Source organism: Haliotis cracherodii, unplaced genomic scaffold (assembly GCF_022045235.1).
Source record: "Haliotis cracherodii isolate W230 unplaced genomic scaffold, xgHalCrac1.p SCAF_3, whole genome shotgun sequence".
NCBI lineage: Eukaryota > Metazoa > Mollusca > Gastropoda > Lepetellida > Haliotidae > Haliotis > Haliotis cracherodii.
Genome location: NW_027266286.1, coordinates 33,794,007 through 33,812,257, shown reverse-complemented (window position 1 = coordinate 33,812,257; position 18,251 = coordinate 33,794,007). Strand labels below are relative to the sequence as shown.

At 36.5% G+C, this 18,251-nt stretch overlaps 1 protein-coding gene across 3 annotated transcripts in view; it reads right to left on the bottom strand.

The window, feature by feature from the left end:
- Positions 1 to 18,251, bottom strand: part of LOC139474709 (protein quaking-A-like) — a 37,011-nt gene that overhangs the window by 13,044 nt on the left and 5,716 nt on the right. For all 3 annotated transcript variants that reach the window (XM_071257810.1, XM_071257809.1, XM_071257811.1), the window contains 3 exons: positions 10,968 to 11,098; positions 8,951 to 9,067; positions 2,621 to 2,764 (listed from right to left, as the gene is read on the bottom strand). In XM_071257810.1, coding sequence (XP_071113911.1) covers positions 2,621 to 2,764; positions 8,951 to 9,067; positions 10,968 to 11,098 — 392 coding nt within the window. The remainder of the gene's footprint in view (positions 1 to 2,620; positions 2,765 to 8,950; positions 9,068 to 10,967; positions 11,099 to 18,251) is intronic.

Below are 18,251 nucleotides of genomic sequence, written 5' to 3'. Positions count from 1 at the left end.
AACACAAAGGATTAGACACATTGCAGCTTCCAGTCAACTGGTATCCTGGGAAAAGTCATCTTTGAGTTAAAAATAACAGTAAGTCTGCTACAGACAAATAGCATTAGGCATGTCAGGACACTTTCATGATTTTATCAATTTTGATAGGACATTCTCCTTCATCATTCCTAAATACTTCAAATAGTTTTAGAACATTTTGGACAACAATAAGTCAATCACTGTCCTCGAAAAAGAACCAAACTGAAATGCTACATCAGTGAACAATTTGACTAGATAGTGACATGACTTAAAACTTCACAGCTGATACACTTAATATTGATCACTGGCTTGCGATTAGGCATTTGCAGATGTTTTAACTATCAATTCATAGAAATGAATGATACTGCCAACAATCTGTCACTTATGAGTCACTTACATCATTAATGCGTGTAAAACAAGTTGTATGTGTAAATGAGTCTTCTTGGTAACTTGGATACACTGAACTATATCAGAGACACATAATACTGTGCCATCTATGAACATTTGGACAATATGGCAAATACAGTGATCCCTCACTACACCGCTACCTTTGGGGTCCAAAAAATTTATGAACCTGAAAGACGATAAGCGGTTTAACTGAAGTGGAGTCATAGGGGTTAGATGACCAACAAAACAGTATACATACTCTGCCTGCCAAACACGATCTACACTGCATACACCTACATAGGTTTATTGGGTGTTATGTGCTTTAAAAAACCACATTGTATCCCTTCAGCGAACATTGTATCCCTTCAGTTCGAAGGTGAACGAACAGGTATAACAAAGATTACTTTTCCATATGTGAATGTACAATGAATATAATGACTGCTTCCATTTCAGGCCTTTGCTTCTTACCAAGGTTCTTGCATTTCTTCCACATAATTCATAATTTATGTTTATAACTTTACATACAAACACTAACCGCTGCCAAGGTAAACTACCACCACATCATGAAACATGCAAATTGTGATAACAAAGTATCAACTAAAAAGGGTTCTGAAATTGCTAACTTCAGCTACCGTCTATGCACCATGATAATAAAGAGCAACCTGTTATACATGCACTTCAGACCCTTACCATGCTGGTACAGGCCCCTAAATAGCATGGTATTGATAAAACTTGCTCTCACCTAGCAGGGATACCACTTACACCATGTCAGTGACAATGAAACAGCATCTGTCATCAAGGTAAACATATTGTTCCAACATTCTAACAATAAAAGATAACCATTAAATATTTTCTAGTTTGGAATGGACCACATTTAACTTTTGAAAATTGGTCAATTTTGAGCATGCAGATAGGATAAAATAATTTATTCCGATTGTAATGGGACTCCTCCACTTCCAGGCAACATCCCAGCTTCTAGACACCAGTAAGTGAACTATGGCTGTAGTCTGCTCCATTCAAACAACCTGGTCAATATTTCAACCCTCCTACACACTGGTCAACCACATCTCAAAGTTTACACATCATATTGGGAATACTGATTCAGTTAGCTGCAGTCAAGGTACCGCAATTGAAGAAATGCACAGTGTCAGTCATCGTCCAGCTAACCAACTTAGCTGGTCAGCTGACAATATGCCCAGGGCAGAGCAAAACAGCTATGAAAGGGTAATTAAAATGACTGGTTTGTGCCTCCGGTCAGCATTGGACGTCCGGTTTACAAGGCCTGTTATTCAATTAGCTTCATTGGTTTAAGCCTTTACCCACTAACTGCACCCAGATACACTGGAAAGTCTACATCATTATGCAGAAGAATCACTTGTGATTCTGTTTCTGTTCTATGTTACTGATTCAATATGAAGCCAGGATGTCAGAATAGGGGATCTTCAACCAACCTGACTCAACAAAAAATATGAATGATACAAAATGAATAAAACCCTACCTATTGCAAAAACTTAACATGCAACTTCTGCCATTTATCCCATACATGCTAAAATTGTCGCAAGTGCTGTGATCATTTGCCTTTCTCAAATGTTGGCTACACAGTAATTTCCTGTCACAATATATTGGAATTTGGGAGAAAGATGTATAAGTTAATCAGCTGTTTCAATTAACAATAACATACTTCCAATTCAAGCAACTGCCTGATTAGGAAAAGAAATAATCATGTTTGATCATGTACAGCAAGGTACATAGCTTATATAGCTGTGATTATCAGTGATTCCTTAATTCTAGTAAGCTCAAGCAATGCTGCATCTCTCCACTAACATTACAGAGTTTGTATTAAGTTAATCATGGTACTGGTAGCATTGAGAGAAGACTTGAGTTATGATTATTATTGTAAGTATATAATATGGCTAGCACCTATAAAATTAATTGGGAACCAAAACTGCTTCATGTCAACGAAATATTATATGTACTGAAATGCTTACGCTTAAAATTTTACTGGGACATAAGTCATTTCAACTTTCTAAGCTATTCATATAGAAGTTCAAGACTTTTCAAGAAATATTCTAAAACAGAGTCTCTTCAATGCAGTACAATGTAAAATGCATTACTACAATCATTTTCTTCGTTGTAGATATTACTATTAACATGATTAGCTTTTAGTTAAAATTATCTTTTCTGTCAATTCATGATTCAAATTAAGGCGACTTACTGCAGGCACCAGCAATTTCTTAACCTCATCAACTGCCTTTTGCATCTTGATCTCTGCCCTCTTCCTTGTGTCTTCTACTGTGATGAGCACATGTAATTCTTCATTCAAGTGTTCCCAGTTGGCCTTCCCACGGTTGGCTTCCTCCTACAAAACAACAGACTTATTGGAACTTACAGCAGATTTTATAATCATAAATACCGTATTCTATGTAATAAGCAACCCACTCTAATAAGTGCCCACAGCTATATTTGCAAATATATTGGCAAGCAAACATTCCAAATAAGCACCCCTTCCGATTGATCAATGTAGGCAAAACTTCATGAATAATACACATTCATGCTTTATATGCACCCTTAATTATGGACAATTAAATTCTGAAAAATATATATATCTCATGTATAATACGCAGACTTTTCTTCAGTATCTTAAGGCTGTCAGTATACATGGTATAAATGATTGTCATGATCTGTCATCAGATATAGAATGTCAACAAATCTGTATTGAATTGTGAAAGTGAACCCTTTTGTTCCACTATTTAACAGTGGTAGAAATTGGCACTCGTCCTATAGTCCTTGCCAAACTGCCCAATAGTTAAAGTTTCATAAGGACTAGTATATATAGTAGAAATTTGCCCTTTTTAAGGGTTTCGCTATATCTTATCATTATAAGGACTAGTGGACTAAAAATGTTAGTTTCTACTGCTGTTTAAGTGTTCATTGTATATCTGGGCTTTGTAATCTATTTTATTAGTTTTATTTAAATTTTCTTTCAATAATACAATAATCGTGTGTCCCCCGATACTTACAACTTCCATTTATCCCGCTAGACAGACCCCGCTTTACCACATACCGCGACAGCAATCAAAACAAAAATCATCTTATTTTCTTCTGTTTCAGTTTTGGTGAGTCTTCACATCAATATCAAGATAAACATGTCATCAGTAGAGGACGTAACATGTACGCTAGATGGCTCTCGCGTACAAGTGACCACCTGAGAGGGGTCACTTGTATGCGTGACGGCCTGTCAGTGGAACGTGGATTTCTGCATGTTGCACAAAATGACTCTACAAGTGTTATTTGTGAAAATAATAAAACAAAATTAAGTACAGTTATTCATCATTATACTAGTTATCGAATGACATGAAACAAATGTCATAAAAAAAATAATAAACGGTCAAATTGGGAGAAAAATGAGGAAAAATCAAGCAAAATGTTCTGTTTTTGATTTTCTCCTATGTACATATTTTTCAGAAACTAACATGTAGTATTTTCTAAAAGCTTATTCATCGTAGAGTTACAAAATATATGAATTATTTCACACCAACGCACACCCGTTTTCCATCGCGTTGAAACATGATTACTGTCTTCGAAACTGCGCGAACCGTCTCGCGTACAAGTGACTCGTCGACAAGCCGATAAAGGGAGGTAACCGATGCCTGACTAAAATGTTCACCGGAACATCCGTCTTGTTACACTAAATGTGTCTGAATCAGAATGGTGTGTATAATATGCACGATATTTATTTAGCGCGTAGTTTTGTGGTTAGAACAAGGAGGAAATGTATTTTGATCACGTATTAGGAAAACAATTTTGCAGTGGGTAATATATTATTAGGTGGATGTAAAATTGTTGGAAAACACGGCAAAGACTTCTGCTGATTTCCAAACGACGTGCCTCAGATTTAATTTAGTTTGTACTGAAATATTATTACCCTGGCCATGTATTCAACGGCACATTATCTTCTTGTAATTGGGGTATTTATGAAGCATCAAGTTTTTCGTCTATTAATATTTTCTTGAACAAAAGATGGTGAATATCAAATTTGTTAACAACAGCCAGATAGCTAGCGACATGATTGCGTTCACGGCATCGCAAAGTCGTTAAGCGCACGAGAGACGGTCATGGTTAACTTTCAATGAGAAAATCGTGAAACACTATTTGCATAGTTTTTCATTTGTTTATATCACGTGCTGTCATCGAAGCAATACGGTGAAGTAGCAATACAATAACTTTGATGAATAAATTCATATTGTCGTGCACCCCACAGTTGCTGTTTTAGTAGCATATTTATATAATTATGCAAAACAAGATGCAAAGCTTCAGTCTGTTCTGATTTCAGCGTTTGTTTAAAACGAGAGAAAAGTCTGGTCACGTAATATGCAAATTAGCCTGTGGCAAGTGGTGTTATGGGAAGTCATGTAACTTTGAAAAATGATGATTAATCGCTAGAGGTAATTTTTAGGATATTTGCATACATTTTCTTCAAAAAATGTTCATAAATTAATCTCAGGTAGGTATTTTAATATTTTCATTCACAAGCTGGATATATAAATTGTTAAACTGGTGACCTGTCGTGACCTGTCACGACCAGCACCATTGCTGACATAAAAACAAAAAACTTGTTTTGACAAAATATATTTCAAGGTATTCCACAGGGGACAGTATACATGCAAAGGGAAACCCCTTTCCTATCTAGAGAATGAACTCAGATAAGCGGCCCTTGAGTTACCCAAAAGTTAATACGAACTACCATTACTACTAGAGAGTGAGTTTGGTTTTATGCCGCTTTTAGCAATATTCCAGCAATATCACAGCTACCATTACTTCTAGCTTGGGGGGGCGACAATGCTTGTCGTCAGAGGTGACTAATGGGATCGGGTGGTCAGACTTGCTGACTTGGTATATGCATGTCATCGTATCCCAATTGCGTGGATCGATGCTCATGATGTCTGGTCCAGACTTGATTATTTACAGACTGTCGTCATATAGCTGGAATATTGCTCAGTGCGGCGTTAAACATCAAACAAACAAACCAACAAACTAGCTTAGGGACAGTGAGTAGTGAAAAGGTATGTTGTTTCACACTTCTTTCAGCATTCCAGTCGGGCGGGAATGGTACTTTTACCTATTGACTTGATAGTTGTGTGGTTCACTATTACAATAAACAATATTTCTGATGAGAAATCTGTGATGCTTTCTTCATGTTGTTGAAGAGTCGAAAGAAATCAAACACTTTCACAAAATGAAAAGGCAATTTTGGTTATTTTGTAAAGCAGATTTGTTATATGAAACAGCCCCTGTTCTGCACGCCAACTTGTCAATTTGATTCATTCACTACTACGATCTTAGCTATTTAAGATTAGTCTGGATCAATTGTAAGTTTCAACTGTAGCCTACAGTGATCTTAGGCTACAATTGCTTTATTCAAGTGGATGCCAACTGCATCCGAAGTCTATGCTTATGATCTGAAGGATTTACACTAATTGTAGCTGAGATTGTTTTGTGCAGGTAGTGTTCAACAGTCCAGGTCTTCCTGGAGTTCTTAATTTCCTTACAAGAGTCAATTTTGGTCATGTTCTTCCTTTCTAATGAAAACTAGCTAAGGCTCAACGAGTCTTGACTGCGTGCATGCTACAATGAGGTGTTTGATGAAAACTGGTCACAGCCAGCATAGCTAATTAGAGATGCTCAATGAATATCATGAGACCCATTAGAGGCTATTTGAATAAGAAAATTTGTTGATCCCAAGGGACAGTGAAAATGGATGTTCCCTGGATGCACATGGTAACAAGATGTTGGGCACGTAGGGACTAATATCTAATGACTTTTAATGTATACTTTCCACATAAGACAATTTAAAACAAATGGATTGTGACTACTATTCAAGGTAAATGTTTGTGAAATGATAAGCCTGGTCCCTGACTCTCTTCCTCATATCTAATAAAACATAAGATTTTCTACTACATCCACAACTTGGCATGTATCAATCGTTTTTCTTTGAAAGCCTAAGTAAATGTTTTCTTCTCTTAGTCATAACTTATAAACTCATAGGTTTCCAGCACCTTATTGCTCTCCTTAGACATATATCATAGACTCAATCTTTCTACTAATAACTAAGATACAGGTTATGTGGAACACCATTCACTGACTGGTGAACACCATTAAGAGACAAAGTAGACAAGTTATTTGTCATCCATCAACTTCTATGAAATGCCTATCAATCACATTCCGAGACCCAATCGTTCACTAATAACTAAGACACAGGTAATGTGGAACACTATTCATAGATTCAGAGACCCAATCGTTCACTTATAACTAAGATTAGGACTGAAACGATATCCCAGGACACCGATGCATCACGATTCACTCCATACGATATGGTGTGCAATTTGTGAGGAGCTGTATCTCGATTTTTCACGATACGTTTTTTCAAAGACGTATATATGTACGTCTTGTTTTTTGTAATAAACTTTTATCACAGATACGTTTTAAATGTGTTTTAACTCTTTCAACGCCATAGGCCGGTAAACCGTCCAAGAAGCATCGAGTCCCTAGGGTCCGTAGGCTGGTTAACCGGCCAAGCCGTAGTCACGTCAAAATAGTATATAGTTTTAAGAACCTACCTGTCATACCATTCATTTATTAAATCTATCACATCTCACAATGTCTGAAATGCGTATTCTATTTCAATTTATCATTTTTTATCGATAGATTAAAAAGTTATTCCCTATTTCCCGCAATGTCATTGAAAATATAATTCTAGGACTCACACTTCGACAACGGGTGCACATCGAACATGTCAAAGAGCAAAACAAAGACGTTTCAAGCAAATCTTTAAATATGTTATACAAAGTGATAAATAAAATCAATAAAAATATATCTAAAAGTGGTCAAACTTACAGCTAAGTTATTATTTCCATCTTTTCATGCAATCGCGTGTAATGTTTGTCAAATGACATCTCGGCTTTCATCGCCTCGAATTCTCGGCTCGGACACGATGTTCAATGCCAAAATATATGCATGAAAAATCTTTGTCACAGCTTGTAACCTAGCATGAAACATCAACGAAGCTCCACATTTTTAATATAGAACGCGATTTCCTGCTTAAAACGTTCAGAATAACACTATTTAACCAAAAATATTTCGTAAAAATGTGAAATTCATCGTACACGAGGATTTGTAATTTGATTGCCTGCCTGAAGTCACGTGCTCAAATTTGACCAATCATTAACCTTGTAGCAGATTTCGACAAGAAAGCGTCGTTAGAAACAATTTGTTATCCAATAAAATCTGATGTTATAGCAACGAAAAGACTCCAGGCAATGTTACGAGCGTGTAGATGAACAAACAAGCTTTCTTCGACGAACGTGTTATTCATATGAAGCTTTCGAAAACGGAGGTATCTCTTCATCTTACTGAGCGGACAGCCGCTGTTATCCGGAAATGGGTGAAAACAGATACCATTCATAATTCTTTTTAAAATAATTTTTCAATTACGTAAATAATGAAAATAAAAAAGAAATGATAAGTAGATCTTTTGAAATCTTATATTTGCCCCAAATCGTCAAATTTTCGCTTCTTTGGTCCTTAATTTGGACGTTATGAATGTGTTAGCTCACATTTTTATAATTTACAACGAACTTAATTAAGTTGTCAATGCATTATTCAAATAATGTGATAAACATAACTTTCATATTTATAAACACTAGGATTAGACCTTTCAAATGTTGTATAACATGGCTGTTGCTATAAAAAAAATTAATTGTTTTATGCCTTTATACATGAAAATGGCAAATCATTAGTTACTGGACACTGGTACATTTAGTATTTACTCCTACCATCTAGTCACAACTCACAAATATGTAGGACTGTTACTTCTGTGTTTGCTAGCCATTACATTGAAATGGCAGATGATTTATTAAGTTAAATTACTCATTACAGTATATATTTTATGACTCATGAACATTCATTCACTTTCATTTAATTTTTCATTTTGATAAACTTAAAACTAAAATTATATTCATTTATCTCTTATCTTCTCTTGTCACAATATGTATCGTAGCGTATCGAGATACGAATCAAATCATGAAGTATCGAGATACGTATCGTATCGTGACTTAGGTGTATCGTTGCAGCCCTAACTAAGATACAGGTGATGTGGAACACTATTCAGAGATTCAGAGACCCAATCATTCACTAATAACTAAGATACAGGTAATGTGGAACACTATTCACAGATGCAATCATCCACTTCTAACAGATAAAAAGGTAGTTCTAAACAAAAATGATGCTGAATTCATGCAATCTTCCATTGATTATTGCCTCCATCTTCCATGATGCCTAAAATAAACTGATGTGCATAGGATGTTATTTTGATCAATGAGACCTCCGTGTTAACAGGGGATAAAAGTTCCGCAATTGTGAGGAAAGGACCATTCACAAAAATATTCTGAAATCTGAATAAAAAAGGATCCGTTTTAACACATCTTAACAAATCTGTATGTAATACAAGGACTGGGAACAATGAAGTTGTCTATATCAAATTCATTACCTTTTTCTTGTCTCTCATTGATCCCTTGCCTCGCACCATAATCTTACAGCCGGTGTACTGTTCCAACTCTTTGGCAGTCATTCCACGTGGACCCAATATACGACCAACAAAATTGAACTGAAATACAAATATTGCATATTTGAAAAGTTCTCCTTTCAAACATTCAGGACTGTTAAGTAGCATGGTATTTCATGCAATTAGAGCAAAACAAAATATATTAAACTCCATTACTCTTAATGCACTTGCTATCAGAGAAAGTCACATACCGGTAACTAAAATATGAATAATGAATAATAACCAACAGTGGGGACAAATTGGGACTAATAACAGGCATCTGGTATAGACCTGGGCCAGAACCATGAGAACATCAACCAATCTCTGCTGGTGCACGCACACACCCACGCACAACACAACACAACTTAAATACGCACACAAAAATGACAATAATCACTGTATTTACATTAAACTACACTGATTACTGACTGTGAAGAGGGCTAAATGATCTGTCCTCACTAGAAAGGTTTTCATTCCACATAAAAACGAAAGCAGCCCAATCTCCACCTTTCCCACCTGACCTCATCAATATCTACCTAAAGTCAACGAATGTTGTCATTTCCAGGACATTTTGGGAAAAACTTTGAGAGAAAGTGTGATGCTGGAATGCTTTCTTGAATACGAAGTAACATTGACCTTCAATTTCAGACATAACATTTCAAATTTTAAGCAGTACATGGTGCAGACCACAATTTTTTTCTGAAAGAATTTTTTTCAGGGAACCAATATGCAGTTCTCACCACACCACCTGCTCTCTTTATAAACTTAACTCATCATGTTAGCGTATGAAATAAATTATTTGGTGACAATAACATTTAATTGACTAATTTTAAGTATGTAGTCTCCACACCATACTGACAACAATTTCTGCAGACAAGACAACCAAAAACTGCTCGCCTATGCATAACAGCTTCAACTTACAGTATCAGTCAACATAGAAAGATAGAAAGAACAGTTTCATTGTGGAATATTATTCAATAACAGTCAAAATTGTTACATCACTGACAGCTTTTGGAAATATAAACATAAAAAAAAGTAGATTTTTCAAATTTCTCATTGTTGTCATGTTTGATTAATCTGTGCACTGGATTCACAAGGCTTTTAAGTCATGTCTGAGGTTGGTTAACTTTTAAATTTTGCTATTTATTTTGGTCAAATGACATCATGAAAAACAGGACCAATTTTGATAATGGCCCATATTTAGCAGATACATCAGGTACGAAGTTTGCCATTAGCATGTGGTAGTGAAAATTAACTGCAGCAGTGGTTCAAATTAGAGCTAAAACCTAATGATGAAAGGTAGTGATATACACAGGACAAAACCTCACACCACTCATTTCGACCGTATTACAATGTGCTTAAAGGGTAGGAAAGTATGACAATGTTATACATCTGAAGTCATTAAGTAAAGATAAGAATTTATGGATGAACAACTTCTTTATTACAACAAGAGTTTGCCACTAACATGGCTATATCCCCAGCCCCTGTTGCAGAATTTATGACATCATCAAATCTAAACAAACCCTAACCTTTTTTAACCGAGGTGGAACTTGTCACGGAAATTGTAAAAAAAAGAAAAAGAGTTTGGAACCTAAGTCCATCTTGTTGCCATTGAAACGTAAAAAATAAAAAATTCTAAATAGCAAAAGGCACCAGTTCAGCATGTACTTGACAGACCTGCAAAGTTTGATGAAAAAATATTGAACGGTTTCTGAGTTATGCTCTGGAAACGAAACGTGACGGATGAATGGACGGACGGAAACCGTTTCTATATCGCCTGCCAACAAAGTTGCTATGATAGTGATCTGAAGTCACTTTGGAAAGACGAAACCAACAAAGTTCAACTATAGATTTAATATATTATCTATATAAGTGCACCATCGGGTCTATCAAATTTGCCATTTGGCTTATGGATTGTCAATGTATGATACATACTAAAGAGGAAGAGAGAAGAGATACTCACATCTGGATGATCCTTTGCTGGTACAAATAGTTTTTCTGTGAGCGTGACCACAGGACCAAGGGGTTCTGGGAGATCCAAGGGATCCCGGTTTCCTTTATGATGGAAGAGGGCTACTCTAACTCTGTTGATTTCTGTAACAATCAAATCTACCTCTTGCAAACACCTCCCATAGTCCACAAATCAGCATCCCCCCCAACTTCCCCAAGTACAACTGTAACAAAATTACCAAAAGGCAAACTGGTTTGAGGCAAAGGACCAGATGTTAAGTCCTCTCCACACCTGCTCATCCAGATTTGTGGCATGATGGAAAATAGAGTCACAAGGTTCTGTAGCTCACTTAGCTGTCATGAAATACCATATTAGATTAGAAAGGTCAAACAAGGTAAAGAAGACATAGCAAAAAGAAATAACACAGCATATTTATTACATTACACATTTATACATGTGTTAATTGGCAAAGTAAAAGGCCAAAGTGACATGTTCATCATTACAGCCACAGGAACATGGGCAGCCACAACATACATGAAGATCAAGGCTGAGGGTGTTCTCAACATCACAAAAAAAGCAAATTTTAACCTATTCTCTTAGGCACAGCATAATAATAACAGAATGGAGATAAGATACACTGGATAATCAAGGACCTGGGAAAAATTGTGGTTCAATAAGGTTACCTTGGCAGTGGTCCATATATAATAAATCAACAATGTTATGGAATGATACACTTGTTTGGGCCAGTTATTCCACTTAGTGAGACAACATGCCACATACTTCCACAACATTTGAGTGAGTGAGTGAGTGAGTTGGGTTTAACGCCGCTTTTAACAGTATTCCAGTTATATCACGGCGTGTCAGCTTAATGTGGGAGGAAAGCCCGAAGTGATGCAGGTCTTAGACGTTTACCACTTCCGTGAAACCCACAAGCACGGGTATGGTGCTGACAAACCTAGAAACATAATCTGGGCGAACCGGGATTCAAACCCTCAATCATAGGTTTCTGGCGTGCCCAAGGGACGCAACTCTGCACAGCGAATCACGTCGCCTTAGACGACTGGGCCACCCATGCCCCCTTCCACAACATTTGAAACGAAGGGGGTCCTGAGAGTCTGCTGCTATAATATTGGAATTTACAGTCCCTACTTTTTATTAATCAACAGGACAGGGGTCCTTTGACTTTCGTTTGTACTTACAACTGCATGTCAACAGATGTTACATAGATGTCGTGCATAATTTAAGTACCCCAATAACTGCCTCATCCACGGATTCCCTAAACAAGAGAATGGACAACGCCCTGCCCAAGTCCGGTCATTACGCAACAAGTGTTGCCCCTGGTTTGGGCAATTATTCTACACTTTTCCCTTGGTGTAGGCAATCAAAGCTTATACAATTAGATAGTGTTGTTCGCATTCGTTTCAAAGTAGCCCAGTGATGTAGGATAAAATACAATTTGAGAATCTGATCAACAAGAAGACAAGAAGTGAATCTGAACAGATTGTAATCAGATATTACTGCTCAACAAAGTCAATGACCAAAAAAAGCATGAGTGCAGACTTTTACACCGATTCCAACATGTCCAAAAGAGTACTGCTCTACACACGACAATGAAGTGTTCTCTGAAGTGTCAAACATCGTTGGGACAGGACAAATTACGCACAACATACATTCAGCAACAGACGATTAATAAACAAAAATTGAAACATAACAAGATGGCTACCATTGAAGGATCAACAAAATCCTTGCTTCAGATGTCAGAGATGTAAACGTTTTCTATGGCAGTACAGATGAATTTTCAGTTCAGTTGCGTTAAAATTAATTGACTTTTAAACATTGTTAATTCAAGATAACCTTTCCATCCACATGATCAGTAGTTGTGAAAGACTGCATGGAAGTGCAAGAAACAGACGTGAGACAGCTAAGGTGATCACAATGGGCTATGTGCTCCAACATTGAAAGCAAACCGTCGGGCGATGAAAGCACCAACATACACATGTAGGATACACATAACAACATTAAACTTGACAAATCTTCAACAAAAACTAATGCAGGTAATGGCATTTACAATAAAAACTGGAGCACCAGTACATAAGCCTGATCATTTAATAATTTCAGTGGCTTGGCCATCAACTGCCTGGTCAAAAAATCTTCCCTAAACATTTCAGGTTCTCCAGCTATGCCAGATACTGACAGTAAATACCACAAACTGGATTTATATTTACTGTGTTTTTATAATTCATCAGCATTAATTGAAAGGAATAATGTAATAGTTATCATGGTTACTACTTGATTAATTTCTGTGTTGGATTCAATTTCTGGCATGATGGTCAGTATGTGCATATTTGTGGTGCTTTTCTTCTCAAACCAAAACTGTCAATATTCAGACCTTGTCCAAATGTACTTTCCAATTTAGCATGTTTAGTCACATAAGAGTATAATGCTTATAATTAATGATTGAACAGTGTTCATAATCAAGTTATTTTTGGCCATCTATTGTTTTATAAATTCCTGATAATATGCTTCAGTTTATATACTGCATTTTTCAATAACTCAACTTACCAAGTAATGTGCAAGGCAACAACTGCTGCTCAACATGATATAATAACTCGACAGTTAAGTTGTCAGGTAACAACTGCTGCCCTACAGGACAATGGAGTATCTGCAATACATATGCGGACACAAGCAGCGTGCCATTTGGTTCTGGACATGAGGATTGGATTGCCAGTAACCATAAGGCCAAGTACCAGATTGTTAAGACACCACTACATCAGAAACAGGCAAGGCCTTTACATAGGTATCAGAGATTGAGTGAGTGAGTATGGTTTTACGCTGCTATTAAACATTATTCCAGCAATATCACAGGAAAAACTTATTCCAATATTGTGTTATTTTAGTTGCCGCTTTTAAGTACCCTTTCACTATACATACATTTAAAATAATAATAACCTTCAGTTGATAACTGACCCATGAAGATCTTCAGCAACCCATACTTGTCGTAAGAGGCAACTTAAAGGATTGGTGACTTGGTTGATACATGTCATCGTAATGGCGTAGATCGATGCTCGTGATGTCAATCTCTGGATTGTCTGGTCCAGACTCATTTACAGACCACCATCATATAGCTGGAACAATGCTGACTTTGACGTTAATCAAAGCTAATTGCTATTAACAAATATATTTTCGGAGTTAGAAATTGGCACTAGTCCTGTAGTCCTTACCAAACTGCTCAATAGTAAAGGTATCTTAAGGACTGGTAGAAATTAGCCCATTTTCAGGGTTTTGCTATATGTTATCATTATGAGCACTAGTGGACCAAAACTGTTAGTTTCTAACCTTGATTTTACACATGGAACAGTCTAACTGATCTCTCCTTCATTCTATCCTTCATGGACCCACTTACCTAGCAACACTTATCCTTCGTCTGCCATAGTCGTGCTCCATTCTTTTAGAGTTATCCTCTTTAAACTGCCAATACATATATAGTAACACAAGTTACCTCCCCTTATACTACAACGCATTCTCTCTAACAACTAAGGTTTGATAAGCATTAATCTGATTGTGTTTGCTGTAAATAACTGATTTGGTGTGAAGTGCCGATCAGTTCACACACACCAGCTTTTCCTTGCTCCCTCTCATAATACAATACATAAACTTCTTTGTTTATTATTTTCTCTTGCAAAATAGTTGTTGTGTTGATGGATATAAGTCAGTTGTCCTTTACCTTTAAGAGTTATTTTGTGGACTATTCTCAGTCTAATAACTTGGTTTTCCAATACAATAAGTATTAAACATAAATAAAGTGTATACCGGTAGTCAATCAGGAGTGAGACCCCCCACCCCCAATTTCATGGATGAGTTTCCCCGATGCCCGATGAACATGTTGCTGCAATATAGCAACCAGCTTCATGTTGAATAAATTGTTTTTGACTAAAAAGTTGAAAGAATATTTTTTACGTGGGTAAAGGAACCTGTAACATTTGTGGAAAGATGGTGTCGGTCCTTTCAAAAACTTGAAAGAAGATGTATTCTATACCCCTTATAGGTAATCAAGAAATCGCTGCTAAAGATGGCTGTACTTGATCCTATGGCCTGTGTCAACATATGGTATAAGTGCTCTCTACAATCTTGTTCACGCCTTCTCTCCGTTATCACATACAAATACCAGTATCGCCTTCATTCTCTACTTGGAAATTTTATCTTTCAATGATCACCACAATCTATCCTCCTCACTCCACAACAAACAAGGAGACCTTCTCTTACTGCTCCCCTTGGACCCTACTTCTTTCCCATCACTGTTGTCAATGACAAGTTCAGTGATCCTTACTCATACTTGGCATGTCAGTGCACAAAATCATTGCGACACCGACCATTGTTCTTGATGTTTAAACGAAGTCAGTGGCCATTTGGGGCCTTAATTGGTAAATCTTCCAAGATGGGGGAAGATAAAGAGGACATTGCAGTTAAACCTGATTAGTAACACGGTTCATTCCAGGGACCACCTGCACAAAATGACTTAAGATTCACAGCCAGACCACTATCAACAATGATGAAAACTCTTGATTTATGATACACTATGCCTGCTTTGTGCAAGAGTACCCTGATGTACATCCTTATTTAACCCTAGCACCAATACTGATCTCATTATCTTGAATTATCAAGTGATCTATAGTTATTATGACAAGACTAATACTATTACTAACCTGTGGCCAGTATACAAAGGGCACAGAGACAAGCCCATCAGCTCTGCCTTGTCTACAGGCCATTGGTAGTTCTTAGAACGAGGTGGAAATGAAACTTGATTTTATGGACTAATATCTTAGTTATTGAATGCAAATAGTGATTGACACCACATTGTATTGAGTATTTCTCACACACCAAGAACAGAAACTGACTTAACCATGTTTACCTGTTTCCACATTTTTTGTCACCTAAGGGCTAATTGAAAACATAGCAAACAGAACTTATATCTTAGGCCCTACTATTTAACCACTAACTACAAATGTCTAAACTTTCATTTCATTTTTAACAAAAACAAGCCCCCATAGCTAAACCAAATTATGATGAATTAAAGCTGGTCATGTTATAAGTCAGATTGGAATAATTCATGTGTGCTCTTTTTAGATCATTCATACAAAGTTTCAGTGTCATAGCCCTGTAGTTTCTAAATTTCTGTTAAAAATGTAAATGTTAATGACGGACTGACAGCCGAACAGACAACATAACTTGATTTTCAGTCATGTGAGATAACAATGGCCGAGTAATGACCGTAAATATGTTTTTCAATATGGTTGCTGTGGCTTTGTGTAAAGCTTTTCAAAGGCTTCAGCCATTTGAAATGAAGTCATTCATGATCAACTGAAACTTCAATGGGATATTAACACAAAAAAGTAAATTTAATGCATTGATAAACTATGCTAACATTTCTTACCAAAAATAGTGAATATTAATGTCAATGTGTATCTCCATGTCACTGATTGTCAGTGCTGCACATTCACATTTCTAATGGCCGGTGACAAGTTGGAACATTAACTGCTTGTACATGCATCACTTGTGGATATTCTACTTTTGCATTATCTGAGGGTATATAACCAATGAAGAAGACAAGATTCTTATAACAAAGAAAACAACACATCTTTCAGTTCATATTTTGATAATTTTTCAAAAAAATATTCGAGCTTTTTCCACTTGCTAGCTGCTAGTCATGACCAAACATGTGGAGTGTGTTGCTGTAGCTAGGCAAAACCAACCAAATAGGTGGCTTCCACACAAAGATGCATGTTGGTCTACTTCCTCTCTCACATTATCTCCAGTCTGCAGCCTATCTACTTGTTAACTTTTCTAATCAAGACCAGATGGCAGGAGGTAGAAGTTCATTACAGCAGTGGCAGTAGCATCACTCAGAAAATCCCTTAATTTTGTGTTGGACTTACATTCTTCTGATATTGAGTAACTTGTTATGTCATGCCGCAGCACCATTTCACAATCAGCATCTGCAGTCCAACTGACCACCACAACAAAATGCTTCATTCACAAATGCTTTGGCTTCAGACAAAAGAGCAGTGCAAGAAGTCCCACAAAATTCTTTTCGCAAGAATGCACATGATAAACATGACTACATTTATTATATTATTAGAGGTTCAAAAAGTCAGTCTCTTAATCAACAATAGGGTTATTATCAGATTACAACTGCTGAGTTCTATCTAGATCTGCTTAGGGACTGATATTGGGCCGCATGTCTGCAACAAGTATCAGTAAAAATTTCCAAAAAGGGATGACACATTTCCCAATATATGCTGTTATAACTTAGGGTGTGAGGTATTGGTATATCGGTATATTTAGGTTCACTCTTTCCACCATGCGTATCACAATATCATTTTTAATGCTCTGTATATCAGGTTATTTCAAATACCATTTTTAATCATGTGTTTAACATTAAGAACTTGCCAATTACCCAGAGCATGCATTTGTGAGTATTTATTAAAATAGTAAACATTATGTTGTTCCAGCATCTTGTTTTGTCCATTTGAGAACTTCAATTCATACAATGGAGTTTCAAATTGCTTCTGAATGTAAAATTTATAAGTATACATCGTATTGTGATATGTATCGCAATATGGCCTTGTGCATCGTAAAATATTGTGATACACTTCGAACTCCAATACCCATCTCAATTTATAATCAATGTTATGGTGGCTATGGCTTTGTCAGGTGACTTGTATTTCACTGATAACAGGAATAAGACAAATAAGAAGAGGCTTTAATGAATATTTCACATTATTGCAGTGAATCAAATGGTAAATAATAATGTTAAAATACACCTGAATCTAGGAAAATATGAACAAAAAATATCTCAATTTTGAACAAAATAATTCTTTTCCCCAATTTGCCTGCCAAGAAAACTTAATTTGGAATCCTTGATAAATCCCTGAACTTCTTAAAGTTATACGAAGCCATATCTAAGAATTGAAACTGAAAGTTCAAGGTTAGGTAATGTGCAGTATGGCTGCAAGTCAGATTAAACATTTGGCTTCTACAGGACAACCAACAGTAAAAAGAAATGCAACATTTACTGCACAGGTTTGTCTGGCCCAGACTCTATTATTTACCATCTGCCATGACATGGCATGGTGTAATACAGTGTACCAGCATATGTATGTCAATTGCCAAGTGCTTGTGCATTCATATCATAAAGGTAAGACAATGATAGATAAACTACAAAGTCCTGTGCACCATTAGCATGATTAGTTAAAGAAATCAATGACTGTTGTGGCTGCATGAATCATGAAAGTCATT